We start from the raw sequence: 16,104 nt of genomic DNA, 5'->3' as shown, positions 1-16,104 counted from the left end.
TTTTAAAAAATTGATTAATGTTATGGGCGTGTGCGGACATCTTGTACATTTTAGGATAAGAATGTTAACATTTTTTGATCTGAATTGTTTCTTCCCAAAACTGGCCAACACTTTTGCCAAAAGGTATAAAAACAATAAAGTCGAAGTCCTATACGTCATTTTGTATTAAAAGTATGCATACAATGTACGAGAACATGACAATGCCTTTTATTTACTCAGAACAGCTGTCGAACTGCGCAGGTACAGACTTATTTTGAAGCTTTAAAAATCTGAAAAAATATGAAAGGGGTTCATTGGTTACCTCTCTACAACCATTTTAACCAATTTTAAAGAAGGTCAGGTATTAATGATTTTTTTAATCTTTTAAAAAAAAAAATAAACTTACATTTACAAAATGTGTTCATTCGTCTGGATCTTATCTGTTGCTAAATGTACAGTTACTAATGTTTGTTATAGTCATTGTACACAGTTAAGTGTCCGGATCTTTTAATATCTGCTAACAGGACACCCACACTGTGACTAGGTGAAAACAAAACGTACCAATGTGCATATCCATCAGATCCTTCGATTTCGATAATTTATCTAAAACAAATTACTTTTTTATTTTGTTTTATTTTTGCAAATTATAGTTTAGAACGTTGTTAAATTACCATGTACCTTTCTCACGTGCATTTCAATGCATATGCGGTTGTTTACTCTGAAGTGCAGGATTAAATAATGTGTTATGATATCGTGTGCTGGAAAATGCGTTTCTACCTAATTCCAAAGTTTCCAAATTAAGGACATATTGTTTTAAGTCTTCATAAAATGTGCTTGTCTGTGCATGTTGCAGTGTTTGTCTCTTAATTTAAAAATTTGAATAACTGTTTAAACTATCAATTAGCTATCTTAATATCTATTTTAATGTAGCTCTTGCGATTAACCTTGAATTGCAGAACGTAACAACGATTCATGATATTGTTTTTAGCAATGCGGTTTGGAAAACTTATTTACGAAAATGCTATTTTCGTATCTTTTTATAACATCGTTTTAGCTCTTCATTAAATGTGTTTTTTGGTGCATGTTGCCGTTTGTCTCTCTATTTCTCTGTCTCTCTTCATCAATACTATTTTCACATTTAATACAAATCATTGTGAAGTAGAAGCAATGTTCTGTGTTATAATGATAAGAAAGCATTTAATCTAAATATTTTATGCAATTATTATGAAAACAAAATAAATTGTTATAAATGGAACGCTTAAAAAGTAATATTGGAACGAAAAATAATATTTCTAAAAAGAAATTGTATACAATGTAATTTAAATGTAAATAACATTAAGGTATAATTTCTATGACCATGCTATTGAAATTAACAATATTTAGATAATTGACCTTTGATTTTAGATTTGTTGAGGCTAATGAATGTTTGGCGAATGTGAAAATTAAAAAAAGTTTAAACAGGGGTGTAGGTTGTTACCAGATATCAGGTCTTTACAATGAAAGAAACAGAACTTACACATTTATAAAAGATAAAAAGCTGAATATCACAAAATTTGTTTTAACATCATTCAATTTTGTCTTTTGAAATCTTTAAGATGCTCTGTACCTGGAATTTTTCCCTTGGTTAGTTAATTGGTATGGTGTTTGTATATTTGCGAAGGATGATGGAATAAAATCATTTTCTACATATGCTGATATTAAGCAATTTTAAGTGTAATTGATAACACGTTTCGAATAAATAGTTTCACTGGTATCTCGTATTACCCTAATCCTGTTGAAAGGGGGAAAAAGGGGTAAAAAAAACCCCATAAAAATAGATGTAATTCACGTCAATAAAGAAAATAAATCATTCCGTGTAAATGTCAGGTTGGTATTTTTTTAACTGGAGTGGTGTAATACAAACTGTTCCCTATGAAAACCTGTCAAACTCTACATTATAACAAGACCAGTGCAACTTTTTTATTTCCTTATAATCATGATGCTTTATATCATTACAAGTTAAAAACAATCAAATACTTTGGTTTGCCAAAATTCTTTTATTACGTTAATCCTTTAAATTTACACTCGATTCCCCATATGTTTGAAATAGAAATCATAAACGTTCAATTTTCAATAGCACGTCTTTCCTGACCACGGCGTAATACCATACACTTAATATCTAAAAAAAAAATTATCTTATTTTCAAAGATCAAAGACCCAAATAATGGGAATGTCACAATCAATTTGTTTGATGTTTCATCCCGTATTAAGCATCGATGTTTTACAGGTAGAGTTGTTTGTATATGTATTAGCCTGCAAGGAGCCTAAATGTTTTTCTTATTGACCAGATTTGCTCTACAAGGGGTGCATATTTCATCACGGGTAGCACACGTTTCCAAGGTACCAGGTTTGGTTCAGCCTGATAAGCCCATGGAGTAGGTTTCTACTTCCTTGTTAGTGATAAAAAATATTCGGCAAAAAAGTTTACTTTAATTACATTAAACTACTGTAGTATTTCTAATTGTCACAGCGTGTTCGAATTGTGTACTTTAAAGTTTGCCATGTGTCCCTGTCTGAAGTTAAAGAATAAGGAAGAATGTTTTTGTTACACGTTAATTTACTTTGTTTCAGATTTATTTTGCCTTTTAAACCGTTGTTATTAATTAAAAATCTGTACTGAGGTGAGCTGTTGATAGTTTGTTTAGGCGCTATGTACTACAGCCTTTTGGTGACACTTTTATTATTTGTTATCAACAAATTTGTTGAAGTTTTTTCTCGGTGTTTCCTAGTGTAGCTCTTTGTGGCGATAGAGTTTTGTCGACGGTCAGGAATGATTTTCCGAGGCTTAGCTTGTGCACAAGTTGACGTGACGTCTGAAGCATGATGCCTCAGAGACCGGATATCCATAGACGTTGTGACATTGGGGTATTTACAATGTCGGGCCAAGAGCGTACACTACGAGTGTGGACGCATTTAGTGCGCACTGAGGATATAGAGGATCACCATAGACATGAGGGCGGATTCTACCGAAGATACCGATACCGAGACCTGAGCAACATGAACCCTCTTGTATTTCAGTTTATAATGTATATATACATATATGTATTTGTTTTATATAAAATTCTAAAATTTACAAAAAATCTTGTGTTTTTCTGATCAAGCCAAAAGGGGTCGTGACAGGGAACTTTACATTCATGATACATTTATTCGTGAAATCTGACTGCATTTTTTCTTTCTTCAATTTGATCCAGAAACCCCCGGGCTTTGGCGGACCACTGAGTACCATGACAAGTAAATGGACCTGTCAGGGAGTATCATGTTTGCATTTATAGCTTAAATGTAGTCTAAACTGTGATTCGAGGCTCCTTTGACTGTTACCTTCACTTCTATTTTTTGATGTTTACCAAATGTCATCTATAGAAAACATATATGTTTACGTATGGCCATTTTGTCACCCCCATTCAAATATAAACCATAATCTCTTATATTTAGTTGATCTCCAATCATTGTTATAAAGAATAGAAATATATGATTGAATATATTTTTACTATGTAATACACGTATCTGCAGATATGTATTGCTACGTAAGTTAGAAAAGTTGACGATAGAAAAGTTGAAGTCATCACGTTTATCATGGAGTTTTGATGTTAGGTTTCCATTAGTGTCTTTTTATAGTAAAATATCTAAATATGAAACAGATGACTCAGACTCCGTGCTAGCTTTTTTCAGGAACACTGGTATATATTGGAGTTGACATAAGAATGTTAACAAGAACTGTTAATTGGTAATACATCGTCGATATACCATTACGTCGAAATGTTGAAAGCCACAGCAAGTGAATATTTTTTAATGTTCAAGTCTTTAAATTAATTTTGTTTCATATGAATATAAAATAGGTCTGTTCTGCTAACAGTTGAGCGGAATTGGTACAATTGGGAATTGCAACAGATTGATGGAGGGCCTGATTTCCAAAATCTACATAAATGTTGTCGAGCAGAAACGCAAAGACACGGTACTATATTGATGTATTACATGCAGTCGATTGGTATCTGGGTTTGTAAAAGATCAAATATAATGCTAAAATTTACTTTTCTTTATAAATGGTTTTAAAGGCGTGTATCAGAAAGTTTGCTTTCGCCTTTGATACATGTATGTTTAAAATATCTAAACTACTTACTAACAAACATGTTTTGTTCTGGGTTAAAAAGTGTATCATTATCATCAGTCCTGTAATATTGTTACTTAATGTTATAGAATGAATTATATTCAGCTTTGTTTTCTGGTACGAAGGGAATCTGTAAATGGCCGCGTTTCAAATAACTATCCTAAAAGAAAGCTTGTACGTTTAAGGAAAACACATCTTCATTAATAGAAAAAGTGTTGAAAAAATGTATACCCTTTCAAAACGTTGACTGATACCAATAGTTTTGTTATCCTGTATAGCACCGATGTAATCAGACATAACACAGCCTCTATATATCAGAGGACTTGTGTTTCAAGTTCTTAGTGGTACATGTATTTTGGCTGCTAACATTTCTGTGAAAACTTTAAAGGATAGTTGCATCAATAAAAATCATTGATGTTAGCTTCTAGAAACTTTGATTGAACATGAACTGCGTTCTGTTATGGACTCTTTTCTTTATTTGGTAATATGACGTTTGTTTTTTATTACCGTAACTTTTTTTTCTGCGATGCTCACTATCTTCATATCCGCATAAAACGACACCGAAAGCATGAAAGAAAGACTTTGCAAACTCGGTCACCAAAGAATCAGATAGATAGCAATATGTGGATTGACATACATCGTTATTATTTAAATAATTATATGACATGGTTAGTAAAATAAAATGCTTTCTTGTTGATTGTACAATGGCCGAGAAAGGATTTCAGGATAATGCAGGCTTTATGCGAAATGAAATGAATGAACTATTTTGTTTTTATTTAAATTAATGTAAAAGGCAATTTAAACTTAATTTTTTATGAGATACAACGTATCTTCATTTTAATTGTCCTCAAATTTTAAGACGACATGGGACACTTCCATGTTGTGACGTATTGTTTATCGAAATAAACAATAAAATAAAGTTTAATCATATAAGTAGTTTCTCTCCAAAAATGGTCACCTAACTTCGTAGCGCAGTGGGTTAGAGGGTTTACTATGAACCTGTATTTCATGAGTTCGAATCCCGCTGGGGGTTTTACAATTTTTACCTTTTCAAATATTTTAAAAAGCTTTTTTTTGTTAAATATTGTAAAATTTGAAAATTCTAAACCGGTGAAAATTGTTCAGTTATATAGTACTTTAATCCACATTAATATCGACAGGTGTCCCATACCACCTTAACAGTTTATAGTATATTAAATCCCCCATTAATCCGAAACGAAAATAACTGAAAGATCCAGCTAACATTATTTTATCATGAACGTCTTTCAATTTTTGAAAGAGGGGGGGGGGGGTATAGCAACACATTTCATAAATTAACATATATAGTCATGATCATAATAAAATAAGTTAGATATCAGGTACAAAGCCACTTCTGCATATTTATATCTATCTTATTTTTGCCTGATATTTGTATATGATTGAATTTATGTCTATAAATAAAGAGAAAACAATAAACTATTATGAATTGTTGTAGAGGTAGAAAAAAAGAATCTATTTTCTCTTTTATCCCCTTGAAAATATGAAATATTCTATGAACTTAATGAGGCTGACACCCGAAATACAAGTAATGTTAGTCATCCGGACACTACTAAAATATAAAGATTGGGACTTCAGATGATCTTTTATTTTATTTGTGACCCATGTCACATGTCAGTTGTTTTAATATGGGGGCCCACACAAAAAAGATAATTTTCCTCAAATTACTGCTAAAATTTATCATTGAACGCAGCATTTTTAAAGTCTTCTTTGTGGCCGATCAGAAAGTACGGAAAATGTTAACTATGACGTCACACAAAACAACAAGTATTCAAAACTGCTAAAAAATAGAGTAATTTCCGATTTTTGATAGATCGAACACATTAAACTACATGAAAAAATACCTTTGCTTGCAATTTTGTAGTCTAATAAGTCCAACAACGTTAGATATAAACAACTGACCTGACGTCATACAGTAAATTTTGACGCATATTTTGTGTAGAGAGAGGCGGAGAATGTGTAGAGAGATTTAAATCCATTTTTTACAAGGGCATACCCTTAACAGATTATTATGATCTTTTGGATATAAATTAAGGGAATTTTAAATTTATTAAAAAGTGATGCTGCTTCGATGACATATATAGAATGAATAAATAAATGGGTAAAATATAAATAGAAAGTCATATACATTTCAACCAGAGCTTATTTTTTTGATATTTATTCGAATTAAAAATGATTTTTATTCAAAGCAGCAGCTCTTTTCTGAATTTACTACATAAATAGAATTCAATTAGTATTTGAATTTTTAATTCAAAAAAGGGCATACCGTTGTAATATTGAATTTGTTCATGACCTCCATTTGGGAGAATCATCAACACATATAACGTGACTGTCCATTTGGGGGACCACAACAAGTGTCATTCAAAGTGGCATTGACAAAGCTTTTTCTTTTCATATCAAAATTATATCATAATGAAATAATTTTACATAAATATTTTATAAAAATAGATGCATCGTTTTTTTACGTTCAGATCCGTTGACATTTTTATAGTAAACCTTAACAGTTCTGCAAAATTGATTATTTGAAGATATCAAACAAAAATGTATTGTTTAAACTATCATTTAATTATAATTTTACGCAGTACAGTAAAGGCGGGCAAAACAAATATCTGCAAAATTTTGTGATGAAAACACGTTAACTTAAGTTTAACAGGCACGTCCTTTTTAAAATTAATAACAGAATAATGTATAATGCATTTGCTGAACAATTTTAAAGGTCACTGTGTTAATTTCATTAAAAAGGAATGAATTTGTAAGATTTTACAAGGATCTCAGAAGTTTTTAAATTACAAAGCATGTTTCAAATTAACATGTTAAAGTTTTTCATGATCAGATAAGTGTATGCCCTTACAATTGAATGATTTTTTAGGTACCTGGCTTTAAGATATATTTTTTTAAATACAAAATGAGGTTACATTATTATACGATGCATAATTTTAACAAATTGAAAATATGACTATATAGGTAGCATTCTGCTAATAATAATATTGGACAAAATATTCATTTATAATTTTCTGTTAATCTACAACATTTGTTTTTCATCGCTTAAAATCTGCATGATTGCCTTCATTGATTTGACTTATTGCATCAATTTAAAGCACATTGCATCATATTTTGAAGTACAGCGAGAACGAACTCTTGCTTATTTCACAGTGTGTATGACATAACGGATATCGAAATTGTAGGTTATAAAAATTTTTGTTTTTAATTAAAAGGTTAGTATAAATTTATTTTGCCAATAAATGAATAAATAAGTACTTTCGATGTTTGTAATATACTGCGATGTCATAATGCACATTTCCCGTACTTTTTGTCTGAACGGAATTTATTGACAGCCTTAAGGGGGATGTCTACACCAAATAAGTGTAGGAGATTTTTGTTGCATGCATTTGTTACTAATAATAGGCACAGTATTCAACAATAATAGACCTCAAAGTACAATACCCTATTTTTCATATAACTTTTTAAAATATCAGTCTGCTTCCAGATAACCCCTTATATGTCAAATTTTTAAACTTTTCTGTTTTAAAACTCTGATGAAAGTGAAATGTTATCAAGTTTGAAAATGAAAAAACAAAATAATCATGGATGAAGTTTGTATCATTTTTATTGGAATCCACATAAATTTGGAACTAAAATATTTAAACATTCTTTGAACGCAAACTGCTGGATGAAATACCACAAAAATCTGAAAATAGAAACAATATATGCGTTGGTTAATGAGATGAAAAAAAGAAATTGAATGAAATTGAAAAATTAAAAGAAATCCTGAATTATTGCAAAAATCTTGGTTTGAAAGATCCTGTTTAAGAGTTGTCTTTCTTGATTTTACTAGGTCTCAAATATCTTGGGACCAATTTTCTAATTAAAATAAATCACGAAGAAAAGTTAAAGAAAGGTAAAAGTATATGCTAAATAAGAATAAGGTTAGTAGTGCTTATGATAATGTTTGAATCTGAAAAATTATATTTTGAATGTATGAATTATATTCATATTTAACTCTTTAAAACAAAATGTTAGTAGTTACATTGCCTTTTATTTTTTATTTCTGATATACAATACAAATTATAAACAAACAAATGCATATTTAAACATACATTAGATGTCCATAGTGATACACATGTACGTGTTGTAATTAAAAACATGCTCTTTTTTTGGCGTTTATTTATTTGGCTTGCAAATCCGGGCTTCCACTGCTATTGTTACCTAGCTATATCAATAATTAAGAAAAATTAGTTAAGTTTTAAACTTTCAATGCAAATCTTATACTGCAAATGTTTTAAATTTTGGAAGTTGGGATCAATTAATACAAGACGGATGAAACTACGGAACTTTAGTTTTATATTAATCATGCATATAGGGTTAAAGTAAAAATAATTTATCTGCTCATCTTTATCGTTAATCCTTCACATATTTATGATCGTCTGTTGCAGATGCCATGACAAATATGGATTGACAATAGCAGGGAAAGAGTATATTATTTCAATTTCACGTTTTCTGTACATACCAGCTGATAATCAATGTTAGTTGAAAGCTTTTATCACGAAGGGAAGTGACATATTTTCTAAGCGTTTTGGTGATTTCATTCTTATCTCATCTCCCTCGTTCTATTGAACGGTGTATAGATATTTTGTTCCACGACATAATGCTATCAACCCGCAACAAAATGGCGTTTCAAACGGATTTAAGACATATTGTGACGTTGTACCCTTCCTCCTTAACTTTTTTTTTAACTTCTTGCCTTGTCTGCAAATGTAATTAATAACTTGTAAATCCAATCTTATCCTATGGGTAAGTTAATATTAATAGGGGACCCACTGTAACAGCCACAAGCGTTGTTTTTCGCTTGTTACGATGCATTTTTACAGCGTTTAACGTTTGTGACGTCATACTATAACTCGGCATTTAAACCTTTCCGTACCCGGGTGTGTTACGGTGTTGTAACTGCAGTAGCTTTCCACACATTTACTTACAAAAATATGTGGAATGTAAGTATTACTGGTGGCTTTAAATACCAGTACATAATAAACACAGGAGCATATGTTAAGATTGTTAAAAAAGTTGGAGTTATCAAATAAAAACGCAGATCAAAAAATTATTAGTAACGCGATCTTTCTATAACTTTGCATACAAATAAATATAAACCTAAAATTTCATGTCAAATAAAAACAAGTAGGGGTCATATTTCAAACATTTGAGTTAATTCAATCTTGACTTTTATGAAATATAAACTAAGCATGCCAAAATATATCGATAGAAATATAAAGACAATTGTTCAAATATGTTTATCGGAATAACATGATTATATCGTAATGCATAAACTAGCTGGAAGTTTGGCCTGCACTGAAAAATGGGAAGCTAAACTAATGGTACTTTTGAACTATTGAGTTATTATCAAAAATGTTAATTTTCTTCTTGAAAACCTTTCTTGAAAATATTCCCTAACTAAACCCTGTAAATATGTAAATTTCTTTGAACAATTCTATTCAACGTAGTAAACCTGTCAATGATAAATATTAATAAACGAGTAGAATTATTATATGGTGCAGAATTTTCAGGCTAGAGGTGACTCAAATGATTACCACACAAAAGAACCTCTTTGAAGTAACGGGATCTGTAAGGACTTTCATCTCCAAGCTGCTTTGATTGTTTAAGGAAGATAGAGACTGTTTGACTTTAGGATATTAAGTATTCAGCCTACTCTATTTTTGCACGTGCACTTCCTAAGTGAGTGAATGTGTGCTATGTGCACTATTTTATTGATCTTTAAATAATATGTCACTGTTTAGTGAATTATATAAGCATGTATTCATTGTTCTTTATATTTTGTTTGCAGTGCTATTCCCAATTATTACATGCCAAGACATGTAATTATATCCGCCTAAGCAGTTAATCTAACAATTGTTGTTAATCCCTTTCCCGGTCACAATCAATTTATGTGAGTTTTATTTGATCATTAATTACTGATGACCATCGATTCTCTTTAGCAGCAGATTTTGCGATATTTGCTCTCGGCATTATGACGTCTTTTTATACTATCACCTATTTTTTATATTATGGCATATTTTTCTCTTTTAGAGTAATACAAAAATTGTAATTTTTTCCACGAATATCATATAATATAACCATAATTAGGGAATAAGGTCTAATTCTTCTTTTCTTATATTATGGCATTTTTTCTCTTATAGAGTAGTATAAAAATTGTAAATTATTCCACGAATATCATAATATAATGTGAACAGAATTATGAATTAATTCATGCCTAATCTTTCTCTTTTGTTTTGCTACAACCAGGCTCTTTGAAAACGCTATGCACCCACCGTGTCAATCCTTTCTAAATGTTAAACTTAAACTTGCATGTCAATAAGTGTTAAACGTGAATTTGAACTTGTTTGCTGTTTAAATTTTGACCTTTGAATTTTAGCTTTAATTTTGTGTTCGTCGATGCAGTGCTGTGTGTGCATGTTTTGGGGACTTGCTTTTTGTTCGGCTACCCATTGTGCATGTTCATATTTGATTTGACTTGATATTTGATTTGTACGTGTACTTCATAATAACAGCCTACACTATCGCCAAGAAGTGAGGGGGATCTATGTGAATTTGATAAATTTGAATTATCCAAAGGAGTCCCAGACCCCTTACTCCCTTCAGTATCCACACATGCTCTATTAAGGGTCTTGTGAAGTAAGACTTAATTTTCTTCAATTACTGTGCAACATGTTGCCTCAGGCAATTTCTACATGCAACTGTTAAGCATAATCCTTTCGTAATGAGATTAAATGAATATTCATATCGCATCCAAAACGAGGCTAGCGTCGGTAACAACAATCATGGCTGATGAAGTGAAAGTAAAATCAACTTCGCGCGATTTGTCTGTTGTTCCCACTATTACGTTCGGTTTTGTGGAAGATATTGTTCGAAAGTGTAGCAAAAGTGATGGAGCAAAAGAAATCACCAAGGGCTACAAATACTTCAGTGAAAAATACGTCACAGATGTAAGAGGTAATTGCCTATTTTCGGTTTTGTACGACATGTAAACAAATCTAAGTTACATGTACTTTGTTTATAAACAGACAAAAATCTCCGGCTGTGTGAAACACGTAAATACTTAATAGATACAGAGATATCGCACAAATTTACACACAAATATATAGCCTAAGCATTGCAATGGTTGTGACAATATCCATATAACATACCTGGATTCGGTTGCACGAACGTCAGTTAAATTATATAAAGATGATATTATGTGTACTTACAACCTGATGTAGTCTAAATCAATTATGACTTTGAATTTTTAGTGTACGCTTTGGATGGTACTGATGGGTGTCTTGTAAGAGCGAAGTGCTTCAGATCTCAGAAGAAGAATGAGACCCCTCATGATGTGGAGGTTTTTATAATTAACATCATTAAATATATACAGTTGCAAATTTAAGTAAGCATATCTGTATACTTAAAACAGTAACACTATTATAGGAACAAACTGCTTTATAAGTTTTTGTCATTTCTAACTAGCAAGAATACAATTATTTTTTCAAACTTTGACAATAATATATATGATATGATTCACAGGTAGTAATAAAGAAGGGGCCAGTATTTGGAAGGGAAGACAGCAAATGCTCCTGTGCCATTGGTACCTCGGGATCATGTGGACACATTGTGGGCCTTCTTTATTCTTTAGCCCACATGAAAGCGTCCAACCTTAAGGCGGTTCCTACAGATGTTGCCAAGACATCCTTGCCTCAAACTTGGCATATTCCGAGAGGTATATACAATTTATTATTACCTAGACCTGCACCCCTCCCCCTTTCAAAAACAATTGTTGAAATAATTAAAAAATAATATATAAATAAAATTATATATACAAGTATATACCTACATGTAACATGCAATATCTTAATATGGATATAAATATTTTATATCAATTTGTGTAAGATTTGATTATGTACATGTTTATACTAGTCATTCACAATTTTAGGGGAGAAGATCGGCGGAAGTGCCTCCACTGATGTCACAGTAATGGGATATTCTCCCAGCAACCCCAGGAAACCAACCAAGGGAATAAAGTCTACATTGTATAATCCCATCAACACCGAGTGCCTACCACTGGAGGAACTGTGTTCTGCCCTTTCAAACATTGATAAATCTTGTCTTTTTTTGTCAGTGGTAGATCCAGAACACCAACAGAAAGATGTCGGCACAAAGTTTGGAAATTTCCCAAAGGGATCTTCTTTAGCAACACAACAGAAACTTCACAGCGACTACATGCTGAACATCATGGATGCTGAAGACTTTCCACCTTTACCGGTGAGGAATGTCATGCGTAATAGTGTTTCTGTAGTGTTGGACCACAGTCGAACATTGAAACTGGAGTCGCTCTCAATCTCTGAGGTCCAGGCCATCGAGATAGAAGAAGCCACCCGACTACAATCAGAGGACCCAAAGTGGCACAAGATTCGTCAGGATCGTATAACTGCTTCGGTAGCAGGTGACATTGTCCGCAGAAGAAAAAGGTAAATATATTAGCATGATACAATAAAACGAACTTTAAAAATAATTGGCAATTATTATGCAATGGTTAAATATGTATGAAGAAAAAAATAACATATCTGTATCTTTTCCATCAAAATGCTAATATTATCTATGTATGCGGTATAATAATGCTGAACTGTACACTGCAATTACTTTTCATAGATCCTGAACCACTTGTTGCCAGACTAAAGACAAGCCGCAAGGTTCTGACATCTGCCATGAGACATGGGTTAGCATGCGAAGCTACTGCTGCTCTAGCTTATGTTCAGGTAAATAATGTACCAACAACACTAAATTCATAAAATATTTGTCTTCACCAATTTTGTGTTAACCTTTCATAATCATAATTTGTTTTCATTAAAGGCAATGGATGAGGAGGTAAACATATATCCATGTGGTGTTGTGATTAGCCCATGGTCACCTTGGTTAGCGGCCACCCCAGACAGGAAAGTGTTCTGCCCTTCCCTGGATCCTCCTCATGGTTTGCTGGAAATCAAGTGTCCAGTCAATTCATTAGCTGATTGTGTTTACCTGTCTAAGGATGAAAATGGTTACCATCTGAAAGAAACACACAAATACTTCCACCAGATAATGACACAGTTAGGAGTAACTGGGCTGAAGTGGTGTCACTTCTTTGTGTGGACACCTGAGGAGTCACATTTGGAACTGCTCCGTTTTGATGCTGACATCTGGCAGGAAATGAAGGAAAAAATGGATCTGTTCTTTTTTAATCATTTTTTAATTTGACTGCATAAACATGAAATAAATTTCAATTCTTTTCACCATCAATAAGTACATTTTTGGTACAGTCAGTGTTTTAATAATTGTTATTAACTATATGTTTTCAAAAACTCTGAAAAAATTACTACTTATTCATAAAAGAAACTTATTAATGGTGGATTGATTTTGCAATTCAATGCTTAATAAATCTCTTCTTTGTTAATGAAAAAGGGTATTTTAATGCATATTTCATTCAGAATTGTGATGTATCTATCAGAAATTTGATAAATCTCTGTAGACAATTAAGAATTTATGCCCACTCTTTAACCAAAGGCCCTCTGAAGAGTGTCAGCAAGTTTGCAACAGTCCAAATCTGATTTATTGTCCCAACCATGCTAAGTGGAATAACACCATCAAAAATATGAAACTCTTTGACACGGCGAATATGGCGCTCAATGTGTATTCTAAGCTTAGCAATAGCTTGAGTCTCCTCAACCTCTTGCAGAGTAAATTGCCCCTGACTCATTAGAAAAGGTGGGGTATTGATACTTATTCCAGTCCCCTCTAAAACTTTGTTCAGTACAAACCCCTTGTCTGCCATAATGGAGTCCCCCTGGTCAAGTAAATTTAACAGACCACTAAGCTTAGTAATCTCTACATCTGACATGCAGCCAGTGTAGAGACTTGAAACAAAGGTAAGAGCACCATGAGGTGCTATTCCAACCAGTCCCTTCCATGTGTGTGTACTTTTGTATGAGGAATAACATTTAGAACCAAGCACTAAGGAGGAGGGTTTCTCAGTTTTAATTTCCGTACAATCGATTAAAACTCGTGTTGTGGGGTACAGAGTCTTAAAGCAATCGGGCATTTTCCTATCTACCTGTTCTCGAGATGGCCAAATATTAATACTGCCAAGAGCAAAATACAAAAAATTTGCCCAGGTAATGATTTTTCTGCTTACTGTCGAAACATGACAATTAAATCGAACAGCAAGATCTTGCGCCATCATACCACAAAAACATGAAGAATTCATCAATAAGAAGCATATTTCTTTGCCTACCAGTCAGATTTGGGTTACCAATAGCTGACATTTTAAAATAATGACTTGTCATGGAGGTAGCTGCTGGCTTAATAAATTCAAAAACAGTGGTAAAAACTGAAAATGTCATAAAACCAGTGTAGAACATAATCATTGAATCATCTTTCGAAAATCTCTCAACCCCAAATCTTTCTATGGCAAGCCTCTGCTGAAGTCTTTCAATGTTTTCATCCCGTTCTTTGATCATGCTTTCCAGCATCTGGATTCTCTCTTTATCTGAAGTTACAGCCACATTAGCTTCTGCCAATGGACAGCTAAAAATTCAAATGTTGAAAATACTAAATCTAATTTTCTAATATTATGTGATACTTACATTACAGGCATTTTTCATATCTTGGACTGATGTTCCAGCATCAGCCCTTCAGAGAATGAGTCGTCCAGCGACCATCACATTTGGTGATAAGTAAATCATCAAAAATGTTATATTACAGTTGCAAACTGATTTTCTATTTCACAGCTTGACAACTGAATATTATTTTGACAATGATTTAAAACTGATGATCCAGCATCATTGCATTCTGACCAGCAGAACACCTGAAAAACTTAAACTTAATATTCAATTTATCAGCATATTACAAATTGATCAAATTGAATATTTGCACAGTTCAGTTCATTAAATCATAACTTATCCTTGATATGAAAGATTTAATATTTTCCATTTATACCTCTGTATAAATTTTGTACATATAATATTACAAAATATACTTGCTATTGACCTCATATCCAGTAAATAGGTATATAATTATAATATCCCACACAGGAAGATGGATATTATAAAATGTATTATAATTAATTTACTCGATGACTTACCTGTTTTCATGGAGTAACCAATTAGATGAACCTAGCTCTTCGTCATTGTCGGTTGCATCATCATCAGTCTTGCGACGTTTCTGGGGGAGTGGAGTTTTAATGATCTGTCTCCTTTGGGTTGACTCCTTGCTCCAGTTAAATAACGATGGAACACTGCTTGGTCTGAGAGTTTTCCTCACTGGAGTCCATTTAAAATCTTCTTTTTTGAAGTGTCTCGAACAAACAACAGCTTCTTTTGAAATCTAAGTTTAATAAATAATGTAATACTGTAGGGGTTCAAAAAATTGAGACAAAATGTTATACTCTTCGTCCTGCCCAGTCTGATTATCCATTCCCTTTTCATTCCTTTCAGTTGTAGATGTTATAATTTGTAAACATTAGATATTATATATGGGTCTACTTCCTAGAAATATCCATAAAATATTCAGAATGTTTGTTGTGGTTTATTTTTTTGATAATAGTAACATTGTTTTATCTAGAAAGAATAATCTAACCGTGCTGAGGCTACACTAGATCATTTTATCTATGTGACAAGAGTAACGCTACAGTACATGTACTGCATTCACCTGTTCACTACAAAATTTTAACCTAATGCATGCAGGTTCCGGTTCAATCTAATTTATAAAGATGTTACTCGTATCTTTATGTGCATATCAGGATAGATACGAGGCAAGATGGACATCAAATCACAGATAAGCTGATGTAAATATGTGTGACCTTGATTGTACAGTGTTGTAAACAAAGTTATTTCACCATTAAACCTTACGTTAAAAAGTGGCCCTGGGTC

At 32.4% G+C, this 16,104-nt stretch overlaps 2 protein-coding genes across 2 annotated transcripts in view; one reads left to right on the top strand and one right to left on the bottom strand.

Moving 5' to 3' along the window:
• LOC105328313 (protocadherin Fat 4) overlaps positions 1-16,104 on the bottom strand; it is a 235,002-nt gene that overhangs the window by 117,486 nt on the left and 101,412 nt on the right. The gene's annotated exons all lie outside the window — the stretch shown is intronic.
• Positions 10,939-13,515, top strand: LOC105337556 (uncharacterized). Its single transcript, XM_066083435.1, has 6 exons — positions 10,939-11,161; positions 11,458-11,546; positions 11,729-11,921; positions 12,135-12,666; positions 12,849-12,957; positions 13,052-13,515. Exons 1-6 carry the CDS (start codon positions 10,939-10,941, stop codon positions 13,433-13,435), a joined length of 1,530 nt encoding a protein of 509 aa, XP_065939507.1. The 3' UTR covers positions 13,436-13,515.

The sequence above is a fragment of the Magallana gigas genome, chromosome 4 (genome assembly GCF_963853765.1).
Source record: "Magallana gigas chromosome 4, xbMagGiga1.1, whole genome shotgun sequence".
Lineage (NCBI taxonomy): Eukaryota > Metazoa > Mollusca > Bivalvia > Ostreida > Ostreidae > Magallana > Magallana gigas.
Note: the sequence above shows the minus strand (reverse complement) of the source record. Positions and strands in the feature narration are given on the sequence as shown.